Here is a 13,673-nt window from a genome sequence, read left to right on the forward strand (position 1 = left end):
TGTAAATAAATTCCAGGAACCGATTGCAATAGACACACCTGTTCCAGGAAAAGTGATGAATACGTGTGCTTTGACTGTATACAGCCTTTGTGAATTGTACTGCAAACTGCATGCGTATTAGGTGGAGCCACCTCCGGCACGCCCGGCAGCGCATAGAAGAGGGTAATCAAATTGGCGTTGATTATTGAGTCTGGCTTTTCACGGCATCACAAGCCAGGATGCTGCTGGGCTTCTCGGCTACCCGGGCACACTGTTGGCTCACGTTCAGCCAGCTGTCCACCAACACCCCTGGGTCCTTCTCCATCAGCTTTCATAGAATCATAGAATGGTTTGGGTTGGAAGGCACCTTAAAGATCACCCAGTTCCAACCCCATTGCCACGTGTAGGGACATTCCTACTAAATCAGGAGGTGCTTAAGGCCCCATCCAGCCTGGCCTTGAACACCCCCAGGGACGGGGCATCCACAGCTTCGCTGGGCAACCTGTGCCAGTGCCTCACCACCCTCACCTCGAAGAATTTCTTCCCGATGTCTGCTCTAAATCCTCCCCCTTCCAGTTCAGAGCCATTCCCCTTTATTCTGTCACTCCGTGCCCTCGTAGAAAGCCCCTCCTCCCGGGCCCTCCGGCACGGCCCAGCTCTGCTCTTCCCCAGGACGAGCCGCCCCTGTGGCCGAGCGGCAGCGACGCCCCCGGGGCGGCTCCGAGCCCCCCGGCGCGGGCGGCAGGTACAGCGGCGGCGCCGCGGCTCGGCCCGGGCTGGCAGCCGCCCCGGAGGGGGGTTAAGGGTAGAGGAGGGAGCGGGGAAACCGGGAGAGTCGCCCGGCTCTCCGTGCGGGGACCGGGGGGTGCGGTGCGGGCAGCTCAGCCCCGGGGAGAGGCGGCTGTGCGGGAGCCGCCTGCGGCCGGCCCTGCCGCTCCCTCCCTGTCTGTCTGTCCGTGCGTGTGTGTGCGTGTGTCTGTCTGCGTGTGTGTGTGTGTGTGTGTACGCATCTCTGTGTGTCTGTGTGTGCATCTGCGTGTTTGTGCGTCTGTCTGCATGTGCATGTGTCTGTCTGTTTCATGGAAAGGGTCATTGGGCACTGGCACAGGCTGCCCAGGGAGGTGGTTAAATCACCTTCCCTGGAGGGGTTTAAGAGACAGGTGGATGAGGTGCTGAGGGACGTGGTTTAGTGATTGATAGGAATGGTTGGACTGGATGATCCTGTGGGTTTTTTCCAATCTGGTGATTCGGTGATCTGTGTCTGTGTGCGTCTGTATGTGCATCTGTGTGTGTCTGCGTGTGTGTGTGCACACATCTGTGTGTGCCTGTCTCTATGTGTGTGTCTCTGTGTGTGTGTGCATCTGTGTGTTTGTGTTTCTGTCTGCATGTACATATGTGTCTCTGTGCATCTGTGTGCATGTGTCTGCCTGCCTGTGCCTGTATGTGCATCTGTGTGTCTGTCTGTGCACATGCATCTGTGTCTGTGCATCTGTGTGTGTGCTTGTGCGTTTGTTTGTCTGTCTGCACGTATGTGCACACATCTGTGTGTGTCTCTGTGCCTGTCTTTGTGTGCATCTGCATGTTTGTGTGTCTGTCTGCATGTGTATCTGTGCATCTGTGTGCGTGTCTGTCTGTGGGTGTCTGTGTCTGTCTGCATGTACCTGTGTGTCTGTCCATCTGTTTGTCTGTCTGTGCATGCGTGCATCGGTGTGTTCATATATGTCTGCATACACAGGCATGCATGTATCTGTACACTCCCATAGGCGCTCGCACCACATTTACCCCTTACAGCACATTCACATCCCACAGTAAAGGTACCGTTTCCAGAACACTGGCAGTGGTTTTCCTTCTGCCTTTTCCTGATGTTTCTCACATAAGGAAATCTGTTGCTTATGTTCACAGGCTGTGTCAGATTCTCCAGAGAGAAGCTACTCAGTGCTTCCAGAAAATGGCAGGTAAGAACAAATACTGACAAAAACGCTGTTCACATCAGGCCTGGGCACACTGGGCTGGAAAGCTGCCTGGCAGAAAAGGACCTGGGAGTGCTGGTCAATAGCAGCTGACCATGGACCAGCAGTGTGCCTGGGTGGCCAAGAAAGCCAACAGCATTCTGTCTTGGGTCAGAAATGATGTGGCCAGTAAGACCAGGGAAGTGATTGTGCCCCTGTACTCAGCATTGGTGATGCCGCACCTCGCATCCTGGGTTCAGTTTTGGTCCCCTCACAAGAAAGACATTGACTTTTTTGTCATCTGCCTCCTATAGTCAAAGGTATCTTCTGGTTTTCTTTCTGCCTCCAGGAAAGAAAGTCTTGATAGTGTATGCACATCAAGAGCCCAAGTCCATGAACGGGTCTTTGAAGAGGGTTGCTGTGGAAGAATTGAGCAAGCAGGGCTGCAGTGTCACAGTGTCTGATTTATATGCAATGCAGTTTGAGCCAAGAGCAACAAGAAATGACATTGTTGGTGAGACTAGCCAAAATACACTTTTATCAATGATAACAAGACAAACTTTCACCTTGTCTATCCTGAACCACACTGTTAGATGCACTCCTAAAAATAGTTGGTATTGTTTTGCACAAATATCCCTCAACTAACAATATGCAGTTTGGGGTTTGTTTTGGTTTTTTTGTATTAGCATTGACTAAGAAATCTCATTGTAGGAACCCAACAAGTATCATCTCTATTTAAATAAATCTGATCACAAGAAATGACCCGCCCCCCCAAAAAAGTAAAGTATCTCTATAGTACAGATTTGTAAAACAGTGTTTGGCCTTTACACTAAAATGAATGAGGGAAAACGTTATTTTTGCAGTATTTGCAATGAAGTGCAGAGACATTCTAAGTACTACCTTCTCTTAACAAACAAGATAACAAATGCTTTCTGCAAGTTAGCTCCAGGCACATAAGTGCTTGGGCTTTTGAGTTGTCTCAGCACTTCCTGAGTTCCTCGGTAGTCTATGATCACTAAAAATGACTAGATGGTGCAGTTAAGATTTGAGAAAAACAGTGTTGCACTTGTTAGGCTTATGGAATATTTTCACTATGCTCTTACTAGTATTCATCCCCAGTATTTTTCCAGGTTAGGAAATACAAAGCCATAACATAATCAAGATACAGCTGAGATTCTTTCAAAAAGAAATAGCACAGGTCTAATACACGCTCTGGCAAAAACAAGAAGAAACTTATTAATGACCAGCTATAAAGATTACTAAAAGTCCACTTCTGAACATGAACTTTGGCTCATAGTGACATCGCTGAGAGGGAAAAATGCATTAGCACACATCCACAATCGATCTCTGAAGTCCATTTCTCGTGAATGAGAAATGCCTTTAGAGACTGTTCTCTGATTTGCTCAAGGTTAGTTCATGGGACTGCTGCCTCTCTTCTGATAGAGATTGATGATCTACTAGTTGAATCAGCAGAATGATTGTGTATGTCCCATTCAGACATACTTGAATTGTCTCACCCAACTGTAATGGAGGCAGCAGAGCCGAGCAGTACTTGTTCCTCAGCCCCTACTTGAGCTTCCCAGTTATAGAGGCTGAAAAGCAGTTACATAGTACTTGTGACTGCATAAAGGTTTCAGTAATCCCTAAGGAAAAACTGTTAGCACAAGTCTCTTTAAATCATCCACCTGCATCACCAGAGTCTAGAGCCAAGCTTAGGTCCTCTTATTACACTTCATATGTTGCTACAGAAAGGTAAAAGTTTTAGTACTCTGAGACACTACATTCCTCTCCAGTTTAAAATCAAACCACAATCAGCTGTGGTGATGCTGAATATTCACAGAAAAAGGATGGGGGCAGGGAGCAAGGTGGGGAAAAATGAAAAGCAGTAACTCAATTTAGAATTGTAGATTGCAACTTGTATTTAATTCATATTTGGCTACAGTAACAGGAAACAGAGCAAGCAGTGACTGTTGACTTCTACCCACAGGTTGCTTGCATAACTCAGAAGAGTTTAACTATGGTGTGGAGACATGGGAAGCTTACAAGAGAGGAAGTTTGTCCAGTGATGTGATTGAAGAGCAAAAGAAGGTGCAGGAAGCAGACTTACTGATTTTTCAGGTCATTATTTTAAATTGTATTAAAAGACTTCAGGGCTGAACAGAAGAAAAGTAACAGTAAGCGAGAAGATTATAGATTTCATGAGGAACATTGAATCTAGCCAAAGTAAAAGAGGTAGTGGCTCTGCCATCAACACAAACCCATCTGTATCCAGTGTAGCAATTTTTTTGCAGATTTTTGTAATATATTTGAACTTCAGAAAATATAACCAAATGGTGTGTGAGCATTATTCATGCTAGGCTGGTATGAATTTTCCACACATACAATGGCTCCACACTCACATTTTTGGGGAGTAGGAAGGCATCTGAAACTGGAACCTTTAAATACCTAAGTAGAATTCACAGCTGTGCTTCCCTGAAATATAAACATTCACAAGTAGTCTGGTTGTATAGGCTTTCTGAGGTCTGGTCCTCACACTACCTGCACTCCAAAGTAATTGTATTGAGCAACTCAGACCAGAAAGTATTGAATGCAAAACAACACTGTAATTCTCAACAGGAGAACCATGTTATCAGGCAACCCGATACTATCCCTTCATCTTGAAGCTCACACAAGCAAACACAGAGCTACACACAGAGATATGGGTAAGGGCTTAGGGTGGCCCTGCCAAGTTATAAGTTTGGGAAATGGTAGCAGACACCAGACCGACAGCTCTAGGAATAAGCGTTTTATCTCTAGGTAATGGTACAGAAACAAATACAGATCATTTGTACAATTATCCAAGTCATTACAACAGCAAATTCAGTCATTCAGCAGTACAGTTACCCTGAACTGACAACAATTCCAGTAATTCACCAACAGTGGGACAGACTTAATATTTGGATACACAAAGATGTATGTGACCACAGTTGTCAGGCAGGCCAGCAGGGAGCAGGGCAAGGCTAAGTTTCAGGGTGAGCAGCTGGAGCCAGCCAGCAGGCTCTAGGAATTTGGACATCCCCCACCAGACTGTCCTTGTTTATTGCTGAGTTGCAGAAGCACTATCTGGACTTGCTGACTGATGTTACACCCCCATCTCCACTCCCCTCTGTGCCAGGTCTGTCCTTGGTGTCAGAAATACTGTATAAGGCAATACTAGCCCCACATTTCTTTGCGTACCTGTGTGACTGTTTGCCTTAGGCATAGCCTATATATATATATCTATCACTGTCTGATTCTTAATGAAATATAGGACATGACCATATGTCAGTTAAGCATTCTGCTGTAAGTCTTCATCATTGCACACTATTGGTTCTGAGATAAGTTAGTAAAACATCCCCTGAAGGGAATGCTTGCTTGCTACTCTCTGTCTGTAGACTGCTGTGAAAAGCTGAGTATGTTCTGGTGCAGAAAAAAAAAAGAAAGAAAAAAAGCCTTTTGAAAGACACCATATAGTAATTTAAAACAGACTACAGACTAAACTCACCACTTCTAGAGGTAGTGATGATTGCCCAGTTTTCACATTGTTTCCATCTTGAATTAAGGCACACGTGGATAAGCTTTTACAGAATTCCTTCTTCTGCACTGCAGTGTGTACAAAGGCTTAGGGATACTGATACATCATGGAATAAAAGTCCATAAAGCATTCAAGATAGTGCAAATAAGACAGGACAGCTTTAGGCTGTAGTCCCATGGGCTAACTGGAGGATCTAGAAACAGAGGGTCCTACTGTTATAGAAGAAGTTTTCTTCTCAATGAACCGATTCAGGGTCACCATGTCAGCAGGGTGTGAAATTGTCTTTCATCTTTCTTAAGGTCCCACAGCATTTGTCAGCAGGCTGTCAGGTCAGAACTGATCACCAGATGTCAGTCCTGGTAGTAAGGCTGTCTGCGTGCATTTTGGCCACATCTTCTATTAGATCATTCCTTTTGCATTTCAGCAGTAGGAGACACAATTCTGTACAGTCTCAAATTTGTGTTCAATCACACCTTCCTGCTTCATCACATTCCAGCTTTAGTTTGTGTGGAAGCCCTTACATTCACTATGGCGTTAGTGTGCCGTAGATGCTCAGATATGCACCCGAGACTACAACAAACAGTAAGACAAGCATAGTTACTGCCTCTACTGACAGAGAGCTGGAAGAAAGCATGTACAAGATCTGAACAAATTAAAAGAATAGGATTTGGCCTGTAGACCAGGCCTAAGGACAGCCCAGACTCTGTGCTAACAAGGTACTCTATGTTTTGTCTAGTTTCCCTTGTATTGGTTCAGTATGCCAGCGATCATGAAGGGCTGGATGGACAGAGTCTTGGTCCAAGGATTTGCTCACAAATTTCCAAACTGCTATGATTCTGGTTTGCTCAAGGTAAGTTTCCAAGGTTGTGTTACTACGATCAAGATTTGTGCAATGGTCTTGAGGGTATTGGTCTGTCTTTTCCATCATATTTGTTGAAAGCTTTCACTTTATGTTCTGCTCAAGTAATGCTTTGGTAACATTTTCTGGCTTGTTACAACTGTCTGAAAGGTAGTACAATAAGGAGGATGCAGTGGTTCCTAAAGATTTAAGCAATCTCCTAGAGATTTTTAGTTGGCCTACAAAATAGGCTTTATAATCTGGTAAGCATATCAGAGTGCACTGGGATGATATACAGTTTGCACACAGTTAAAATCGATCCATTTCCTAAAATGACAGTCTGTCATTCTTCCCATCGCTGTAGGATTGCACAAACCTGTAATAAGCATGCTAAAATAGGTGACAAGATTCCTGCCCTAGGATTAGGTGTCAAAGATTGGAATTAACCTATAGAACTTAATCAGGAACATTAAATACTCAGTGCATGGGCCTCTGTCCCACCTACCTCCTTTCAAGCCTTTTCTTCTCTGTAGCTTATAAATTACGAAAGATCAGTATCTCTAGATGACAATTCATACATTTTTATTCTCTGTCGCACTGGGAATACCCCTGGGGAATTTTGACCCATTGTGTAGCGGATCTTATTTGGGAAGAACTGCAGCATCTAGAAATGATCATATAGATGTTTGGCTTGGAAGGGACCTTTGAAGGTCATCTCATCCAACCCTCCTGTAGTGAGTAGGGACATCTCCAATCAGATCAGATTTCTCAGTGCCCCATCCAACCTGACCTTGAATGTTTCCAGAGATGGAGCATCTACCACCTCTCTGGGCAACCTGTTCCAGTGTTTCACTCCTTTCATTGTAAACTCTTCCTTATATCTAGTCTAAATCTACCCTCTTTTAATTTAAAACCATTACCCCTTGTCCTATCACAATGGGCCTGGCTAAAAAATAAGGAAGCCCAGGTTTGAAGCGGGACTTTAGCATTCAAATACTGCATTCGGGAAGAAGAGGAATAAAGATATTCTCACTAACAGAGTGCTTTACAGCCAGAATTTCACAAACATTGCAGAGGGGAGAACAAGAGTCAGCCCTGCTTCGTACAAGGGTGTCAGATATACAATTCCCTTTCCTTCTAAACTGTGTCTGCCCACCCCACACTCCACCATCTAGTTGTATGTCATCAATCTTTGCATCAGAGCTGCCAGCACACATAAGGTCTGGGAAAGAGGAAGACACCATCTCCTCTGGAAATTTATGCTGTCCAGGCTCCCCTGAATATGTCTTGGACTATTCAGCCACTTTCTTTTAAGCATGCCTAACTTAAGTGCTGCTTTCTTAATTCTAGAACAAATTAGCCCTGTTTTCTTTTACCACTGGAGGAACCAAAGAGATGTATGCAAAAGGAAGTATCAATGGTGACATTCGATATCTCCTGTGGCCCATGCAGGTATAATATATGATTATTTGGTTGTTATTTGCTTGCCTTAATTTTTATCAGTCCAACTACTTTAATATAAAATATACAATAATACAACTGTTAAGCATAATATAATAAGAAAGAATTAAGTCGTCAGTTCCAAGCATCTGCAGGCTATAAATTGGGTCCTAAAATCCTGAGACTACTTTAAAAGTCCACAAAGTTTTGAAGTTTTGTGTCCTTTCCTCCAGACTGGAATCTGGAGAAAGCTTATACTGTCAGCCTTTTAAATTTCTGTGCTGTTCTGGGATTTCCTTTAGCAATGTAGGATTTCTTTTCCTCATAGCTACTTGACTCATATAAGATGGAGGTAGGAGGAGAGCTATACATTATCCAAGCATTAATGATCAGCACATCTTTTGTTATTGCTATTCTTCAATCAGAAGAAGCAAGCATGCTTTGAGAAATTTAGGTGGCAAGGCAAATTGTGCCAGCTACTTCTTGATATAATACAATGGAAGTGTTTAAATTCTTCTGTCTCCCATGCATTGTGATTACCACCGTCTGTCCTTAAGTAGCATCAGAGCAATTCAACATAACAAAGGACCTGAACCACAACCATGAACTCAGAAATACAGAGAAAACTGGCAAGTGGAGCCGATCTGAAAGGCACCGGCCTTTGTTCAGGATCTTTTGACTAAGCCAGAGGCAAAAGGTTAGAAAAATATTTAGAAGTAGATGAGGAACACACTGCAGTTCAGTAACAATCTGTGGAGATCCAAACAGTACAACGAATTTTAAGCTGTTTCTGATCCTTGCAAATTTAATAGCACACAGCAGCTAAAGAAAACAGTTCTGTGGATTCAAATAGCACTTAAAAATAAATTCCACAGAGGAAAAGAAATTTAGTTGACCTTATTTTTCTGCGCATTGTATGTCATTCTGCTTAACGCCTAGCCTTCAACAATGACTGCGAGGATAGGTAATGAACTTTTGCAATTTATTCCCTTCTCATAAATGCACAAGTTTAGAAAGTCTTCCTTATACTGAGTCAGAGAAGCAGTTTCAGATTTGAATTTTCCACATTCTTGAATTCAAAGTGAAAGATTACCTATTTCCTGAGGCATTTCTTTCTTGTTTTGAGTCCAGCATGGAATCATGCACTTTTGTGGTGTCAAAGTCCTTGCGCCCCACATCTGCTTTGCTCCGGAGTATGTCTCTGAGGAGAAGAGGATGGAGATGCTGATTGCCTGGGCTGAGCGTCTGAAGACTCTTTGGGAGGAAAAACCCATTAACTGCACTCCTGAGTGGTATTTCAAGTAATGTTCAGGTTCAAGACTACAGAGAAAATTTTTTTTCTCCATTCTTTTTTGTGCTTTATCTCAATATCCGAATTCTAATCTCCTAATCTGAATGTATTATAAATAGCTTGAGTACTACAGCTAGCAGCCTAACTGACAATATAGCGTTTATCTTCATTGATTCTTGAGGGATTCTCTTCAATGATGGGTACAAAACTCTTTATGAAGAATTATCCTTGCTCATATGAACATTGACATCCGGCCTACAGGTGTTGCTAACACAAGCAGTATTTAATTACAGATTATGCAGTTGCTGCTTATGAAATAGTAAGGCATATTGCCAAGTTTATTTTAACACTTTTTGTTCTGGCAACCCCATTTTTTGTTGTTTGCAAGGGAATATACCGCCCATACTCAACCTTGTTACTGCCAGTCTTACTCTTTTAAATGCGATATCTACACTTGTGCCTTTGGGCTATGAAGCCAGATCATGAATAATGCAAAAGAATGTACAGTTCACAGTGACTTAGCTGGAAAGCCTCATGGATGGCCTTAGGCTTTTCCACATTTACAAAGCAATATTAAAATGATGACAGATAACAAGAAAAGGAAAAGACAAATACAAATATCATATAGCAGTATGTGCGCATATTGCCAGCCTTTATAGAATGCAGCTCCCATTTGTAAAGTATGTAGTTTCCTAAAATCAAAGGGAGTTCTCTAATTTTGTTACCCTAAGTAGACACAAAAAAGAATCCTCTCCATTCCCTGCCTCTCCAGCACCTGCAATACCTGCACAAAAATGTGCAGGAGCACTGTCTGTCTACAAGCCAGGACCTAGTGGGATAAAATTACTGTCTGGCTTTTAACATCCATGATTTATACCTTGAAATTTACTGGCATTATTTTTGTGCTTGAGAGCTGCTAACCCTTTTTGTGTACATGACAAAGAGTGGGTTTCTCACTTAGCTGCACATTTTCTTGCTTTGATCAATATGCCGAACAGCTGGCTTTGCACTTGGATGTTAAAAGAATGTGGCCTGAATCAGAAATGGTCTTCTGAGTCACTGTCAAATGACACTTAGGCCCCTGTATACAGAGCAGGCATCTGCTGTACATTCTTTGTAGCAGCCTTGTCATGCCCCACCCTTATGTTTCTTTAAGGGATATTTGGATAATAAACATGCTGAGCCCAGATTCTGGAGTGGCAGCGTAAGCTGATATGCCAGACTGGGAATTGCTTCCATAGGGAACGAGTCACATGTTCCTGTTTGTCACTGTATGAAGCAAAAGGCCACCTCTAGCAGAGACAGACCCCTGGGAGCAGTGCTTCTCTAAGCTGTTACGAATGTCTGCTCCAGTATGAATGAGTCGAAGTGTTTAGGTTACACAAGCAAGAAGTTTTCTTTGGCTCAGTAATGCTTGTATGGGGAAAAGAAAGTGAAAAGGAATAAAATGGAAAGTGTCATACATGTAAGTTGTGGGGAAAGCAGAGTTTTGCCAAGAGGACTTAAGGAAAACAACTTTAAGTTGCCTGAAGAGAGACTAAAAGACAATGCAAATATTAAAATTGCATGGGAGATGAATCATCCATATGTTCAGTGTGTTCAGTTACCGGACTGTTCACGAAAGAAGGAAATGGGTATGAAAGCAGAAGTAGCAACTGTTGAACCAAATGTTACTGTATTGGATCAATCACAAAACTTACTGGATTAATTGTTAAATGGAGAATCTCAGACTGACCTAGATAATGAGGATATGCTTCTCAACACTATTTGGCAGATGTGTGCCAGCATAAAGTGCATGTATTAGACTGGTTATTTGTAATGTAAGTATACAAGAGTAACTGTGCTAGGTCAGAACAGGGATCCTCTAAACCTAGGTTTTTGCTTCACAGTGGCTGTAGGCCAGAAAGAGGAAGCACTTCCTCTGAATACTGTCCTGGGCTCCAACTATATTTAGTTTGGGGGATTTCCTGAGCTATATACGCTCTCTTTATATTTACCAAGCCACATAAATCTCTGTTGTGAATGTTGTTCAATCTTCTCTCAAACTCATGCCAACTTGAAGCAGCCAATATTTTTTGGCAAAGTTTAGCACGTCAAGAAGTGTGGAGGGATCCTGGGGAAGGTGAAGCACCTCATTCCTAGTGGATCTGTTTGGTTCCTCCTAGTCAACAGTAACCGATTAGTCCAATCCATTCTTTTATATGGCACTTAGACTTTTGCAGGTGTTCATCACCCCCTCTCCTAAATAGTGTCCTTCCCAGACTATGGAGTCCTGCTCAGTTGCTCTTCCAAGAGAATGCATTGGCCTTTGGTCGCTTCTGTTGCTCTTTGAGCCTCTCCAGTCTCACTATCCCACTACCTAGAGAAGGGGACCAGAAGTGCATGCAGATTCAACTCCATGACTCTTGGATTCACATGATTTTCTTTGCTCCTTTGTCTGATGCATGACTTGCTTTAGCTAACGTTTTTATCTGTTGTAATGCCTAGCTCTGGGGCTATTATTTTATATATCATTTTAGTGTAACTTTTTTTCTCACATGCACCCCTTTACATAACTTGAATTTTACTTCCTGTCTCATTGCCCATTCACTCAACTATTTTTCCAGAACTCTTCACAATCTGCTTTACTTGTGTCTCCTCCTCTGAGTAATCTGCATCATCAGCAAACTTTCTCAACCTCATTGCTCATATTCTTCTCCAGATCATTGTAACCTCCGTCTGCTCCAAGGGCTGACCATTCACTGTTGCCTTCATTGTCCTATCTTTTAAACAGGTCTCAATGCCATGACCTTCCTTCTTATCCTCTATCTGCTTAGTTTCTTTAAAAAAAAAATTGATACAAAACTTTGTTAAGTCTCTTGGAAATGGAAGTAGACTATAACAGCCAGACCACCGTTCCCCACATGCTTTAATTCCTCCTAAATAAATTTTTGAGGAATATCATTACAATTTGAAAGTGACTGTATAAGGAGGTATATGATGGAAGGGGATGACTAAGAACCATTATTCAATTGTAACTTTCCATGGCCGGTCTCTGTTCTCGTCTGTGTAGTCTATTCTCACATAAAAATTGTTCCACGTACCTTATAATTCTTGTCACTTTCCTTTGTTTCCCACCTAGCTCACCTGTATCTATTTAGAAAAGAGGTAGAGCTGTGAGCTGTATCTCAGCTGTGGACACATTAACAGGTTAAACCACATTTGCTGAAGGGTGCTGTTCTGGCAGTGCTTTGGAAGCCAATCAACTGTGCAGTGACAGTGGGTGCTGAGCCAAGAGGCAACGTCCTTGTCCTGACATGCTATCAGTGCCTGCTGCACAGCACACTGTCCGGGGCAGGGTGGGGTGCGTTCTGGCACACACCTCTCAAAAACCGAAGGGAGGATTTTACCCTGTAGAAAACCAATAGAGAGTGGTCTGCGGTTAATAAGGAAAGAAAAAAGAAGTGGCAGTGTTAGTGTCTTGGTAGTACTACAAATATTACAGCCATTTTGATCTAACAGATGATTGCCCTGCCGAATCACATTATGCTAAAAAACAAACATAGTCTTGTCAAAACAGCATTGATTTCATCAAAATAAAGCTAGGATTAGGTGAGTAACTTGTAGCTGCATTTCAGGCTGAGGAGAAGGGTAGAAGGACAATGTTCTTTCCTCTTGCATTTAGCCTGGGGATTTTGTTTTGGCTCCTGGTGGTGCTCCTCTCGCACTCACTTTCAGGCAATGCTCTGGTCTTTTTCTCTGATAATTTGTTCAAAAAAAACTCATAACCGTTTCTTTTATTTGATATTCTGGAATGGCAGGTGAAACATGCTTGCAACTTCAGAAAAGCACAGGGAAACAAGAGCCCGGAATTAGCATTTCAGCATTGACTCATCTCCAGAGCTGGGAACTTCCTGGGTGAGGGGACATCCCTGCTGGGCCCGGTGGAGCCTTTAGCCAGCAACAGCCACAGCACCGTTACACTCAGGTCCCACCAAAATGCAGGTCCCTGCAGAGCTCACAATCCATGTGAGACGTGGAGAGGGAAAAGCCTCTAAAGAAACACCCGGCAGCAAACTGCAGGTAAAAAGGAAGGAGCAGAAAAACTTAAACCCCTGTAGGCAAAGCTCACTACAACATAGTCTTCAAAGTTAATACCACAAACGTACTCCTGTGCAAAGTCACTTTCCTATTACAGCACAAGCTTATTGTGGTTTAATTTTTGGTTTTAGGATTAATTTTAGGATTCGTTTCAGATATCATTCCAGGTAGCCTTTGTCTAGCACTGTGAAGTTTTGACACTTGATTTATCAGCCCCTACAATTTTTTCCAGTAGCACAATGAAACCTGCATATTTCGCATACAGTTTTCATCCTGCTGACAATAAAACCAACTATATGTTAAAAAAAAAAAGTTATGTAGGATTCTATGTGTTTACATTTTTTTCCTGCAAGTTCCAATAAGATGGCTGAGATTTTTAGTACAAAGTAAGTGAAAGTTTGATCGAGATTAGTGAAAGTTTGCATTAAAGTAAAAAGAAAACTACTGGACTTTTTTCGTTAATAATATAATAGAAAAATTCTGCTTACATAAATGCATTGATGTGAAAAGGATTAAAACTTTACTGGCCTTATCATCCAGTTC

At 42.7% G+C, this 13,673-nt stretch overlaps 1 protein-coding gene across 2 annotated transcripts; it reads left to right on the forward strand.

The window, feature by feature from the left end:
- Nucleotides 1-651: 651 nt before the first annotated feature.
- On the forward strand, nt 652-13,364 carry NQO2 (N-ribosyldihydronicotinamide:quinone dehydrogenase 2). Of its 2 annotated transcripts, XM_069853600.1 has the most exons (8): nt 652-724; nt 1,882-1,934; nt 2,278-2,442; nt 3,916-4,046; nt 6,218-6,331; nt 7,670-7,771; nt 8,891-9,071; nt 10,207-13,364. In XM_069853600.1, the coding sequence occupies exons 2-7, from the start codon at nt 1,928-1,930 to the stop codon at nt 9,062-9,064; spliced, it is 693 nt and encodes a 230-aa protein (XP_069709701.1). In that variant the 5' UTR covers nt 652-724; nt 1,882-1,927; the 3' UTR covers nt 9,065-9,071; nt 10,207-13,364. The 2 variants fall into 2 exon arrangements, with proteins under 2 accessions (XP_069709701.1, XP_069709700.1); XM_069853599.1 differs by having other exon boundaries at nt 8,891-13,364.
- The last annotated feature ends 309 nt before the right edge of the window (nt 13,365-13,673 follow it).

Source organism: Phaenicophaeus curvirostris, chromosome 3 (genome assembly GCF_032191515.1).
Source record: "Phaenicophaeus curvirostris isolate KB17595 chromosome 3, BPBGC_Pcur_1.0, whole genome shotgun sequence".
NCBI lineage: Eukaryota > Metazoa > Chordata > Aves > Cuculiformes > Cuculidae > Phaenicophaeus > Phaenicophaeus curvirostris.

Bases quoted from the DNA above. Each gene is read 5' to 3' on its own strand.
- NQO2 (XM_069853599.1), top strand. The intron at 2,443-3,915 runs GTGAGACTAGCC...TTCTACCCACAG, and splicing joins AACAAGAAATGACATTGTTG to GTTGCTTGCATAACTCAGAA. The intron at 7,772-8,890 runs GTATAATATATG...TTTTGAGTCCAG, and splicing joins ATCTCCTGTGGCCCATGCAG to CATGGAATCATGCACTTTTG.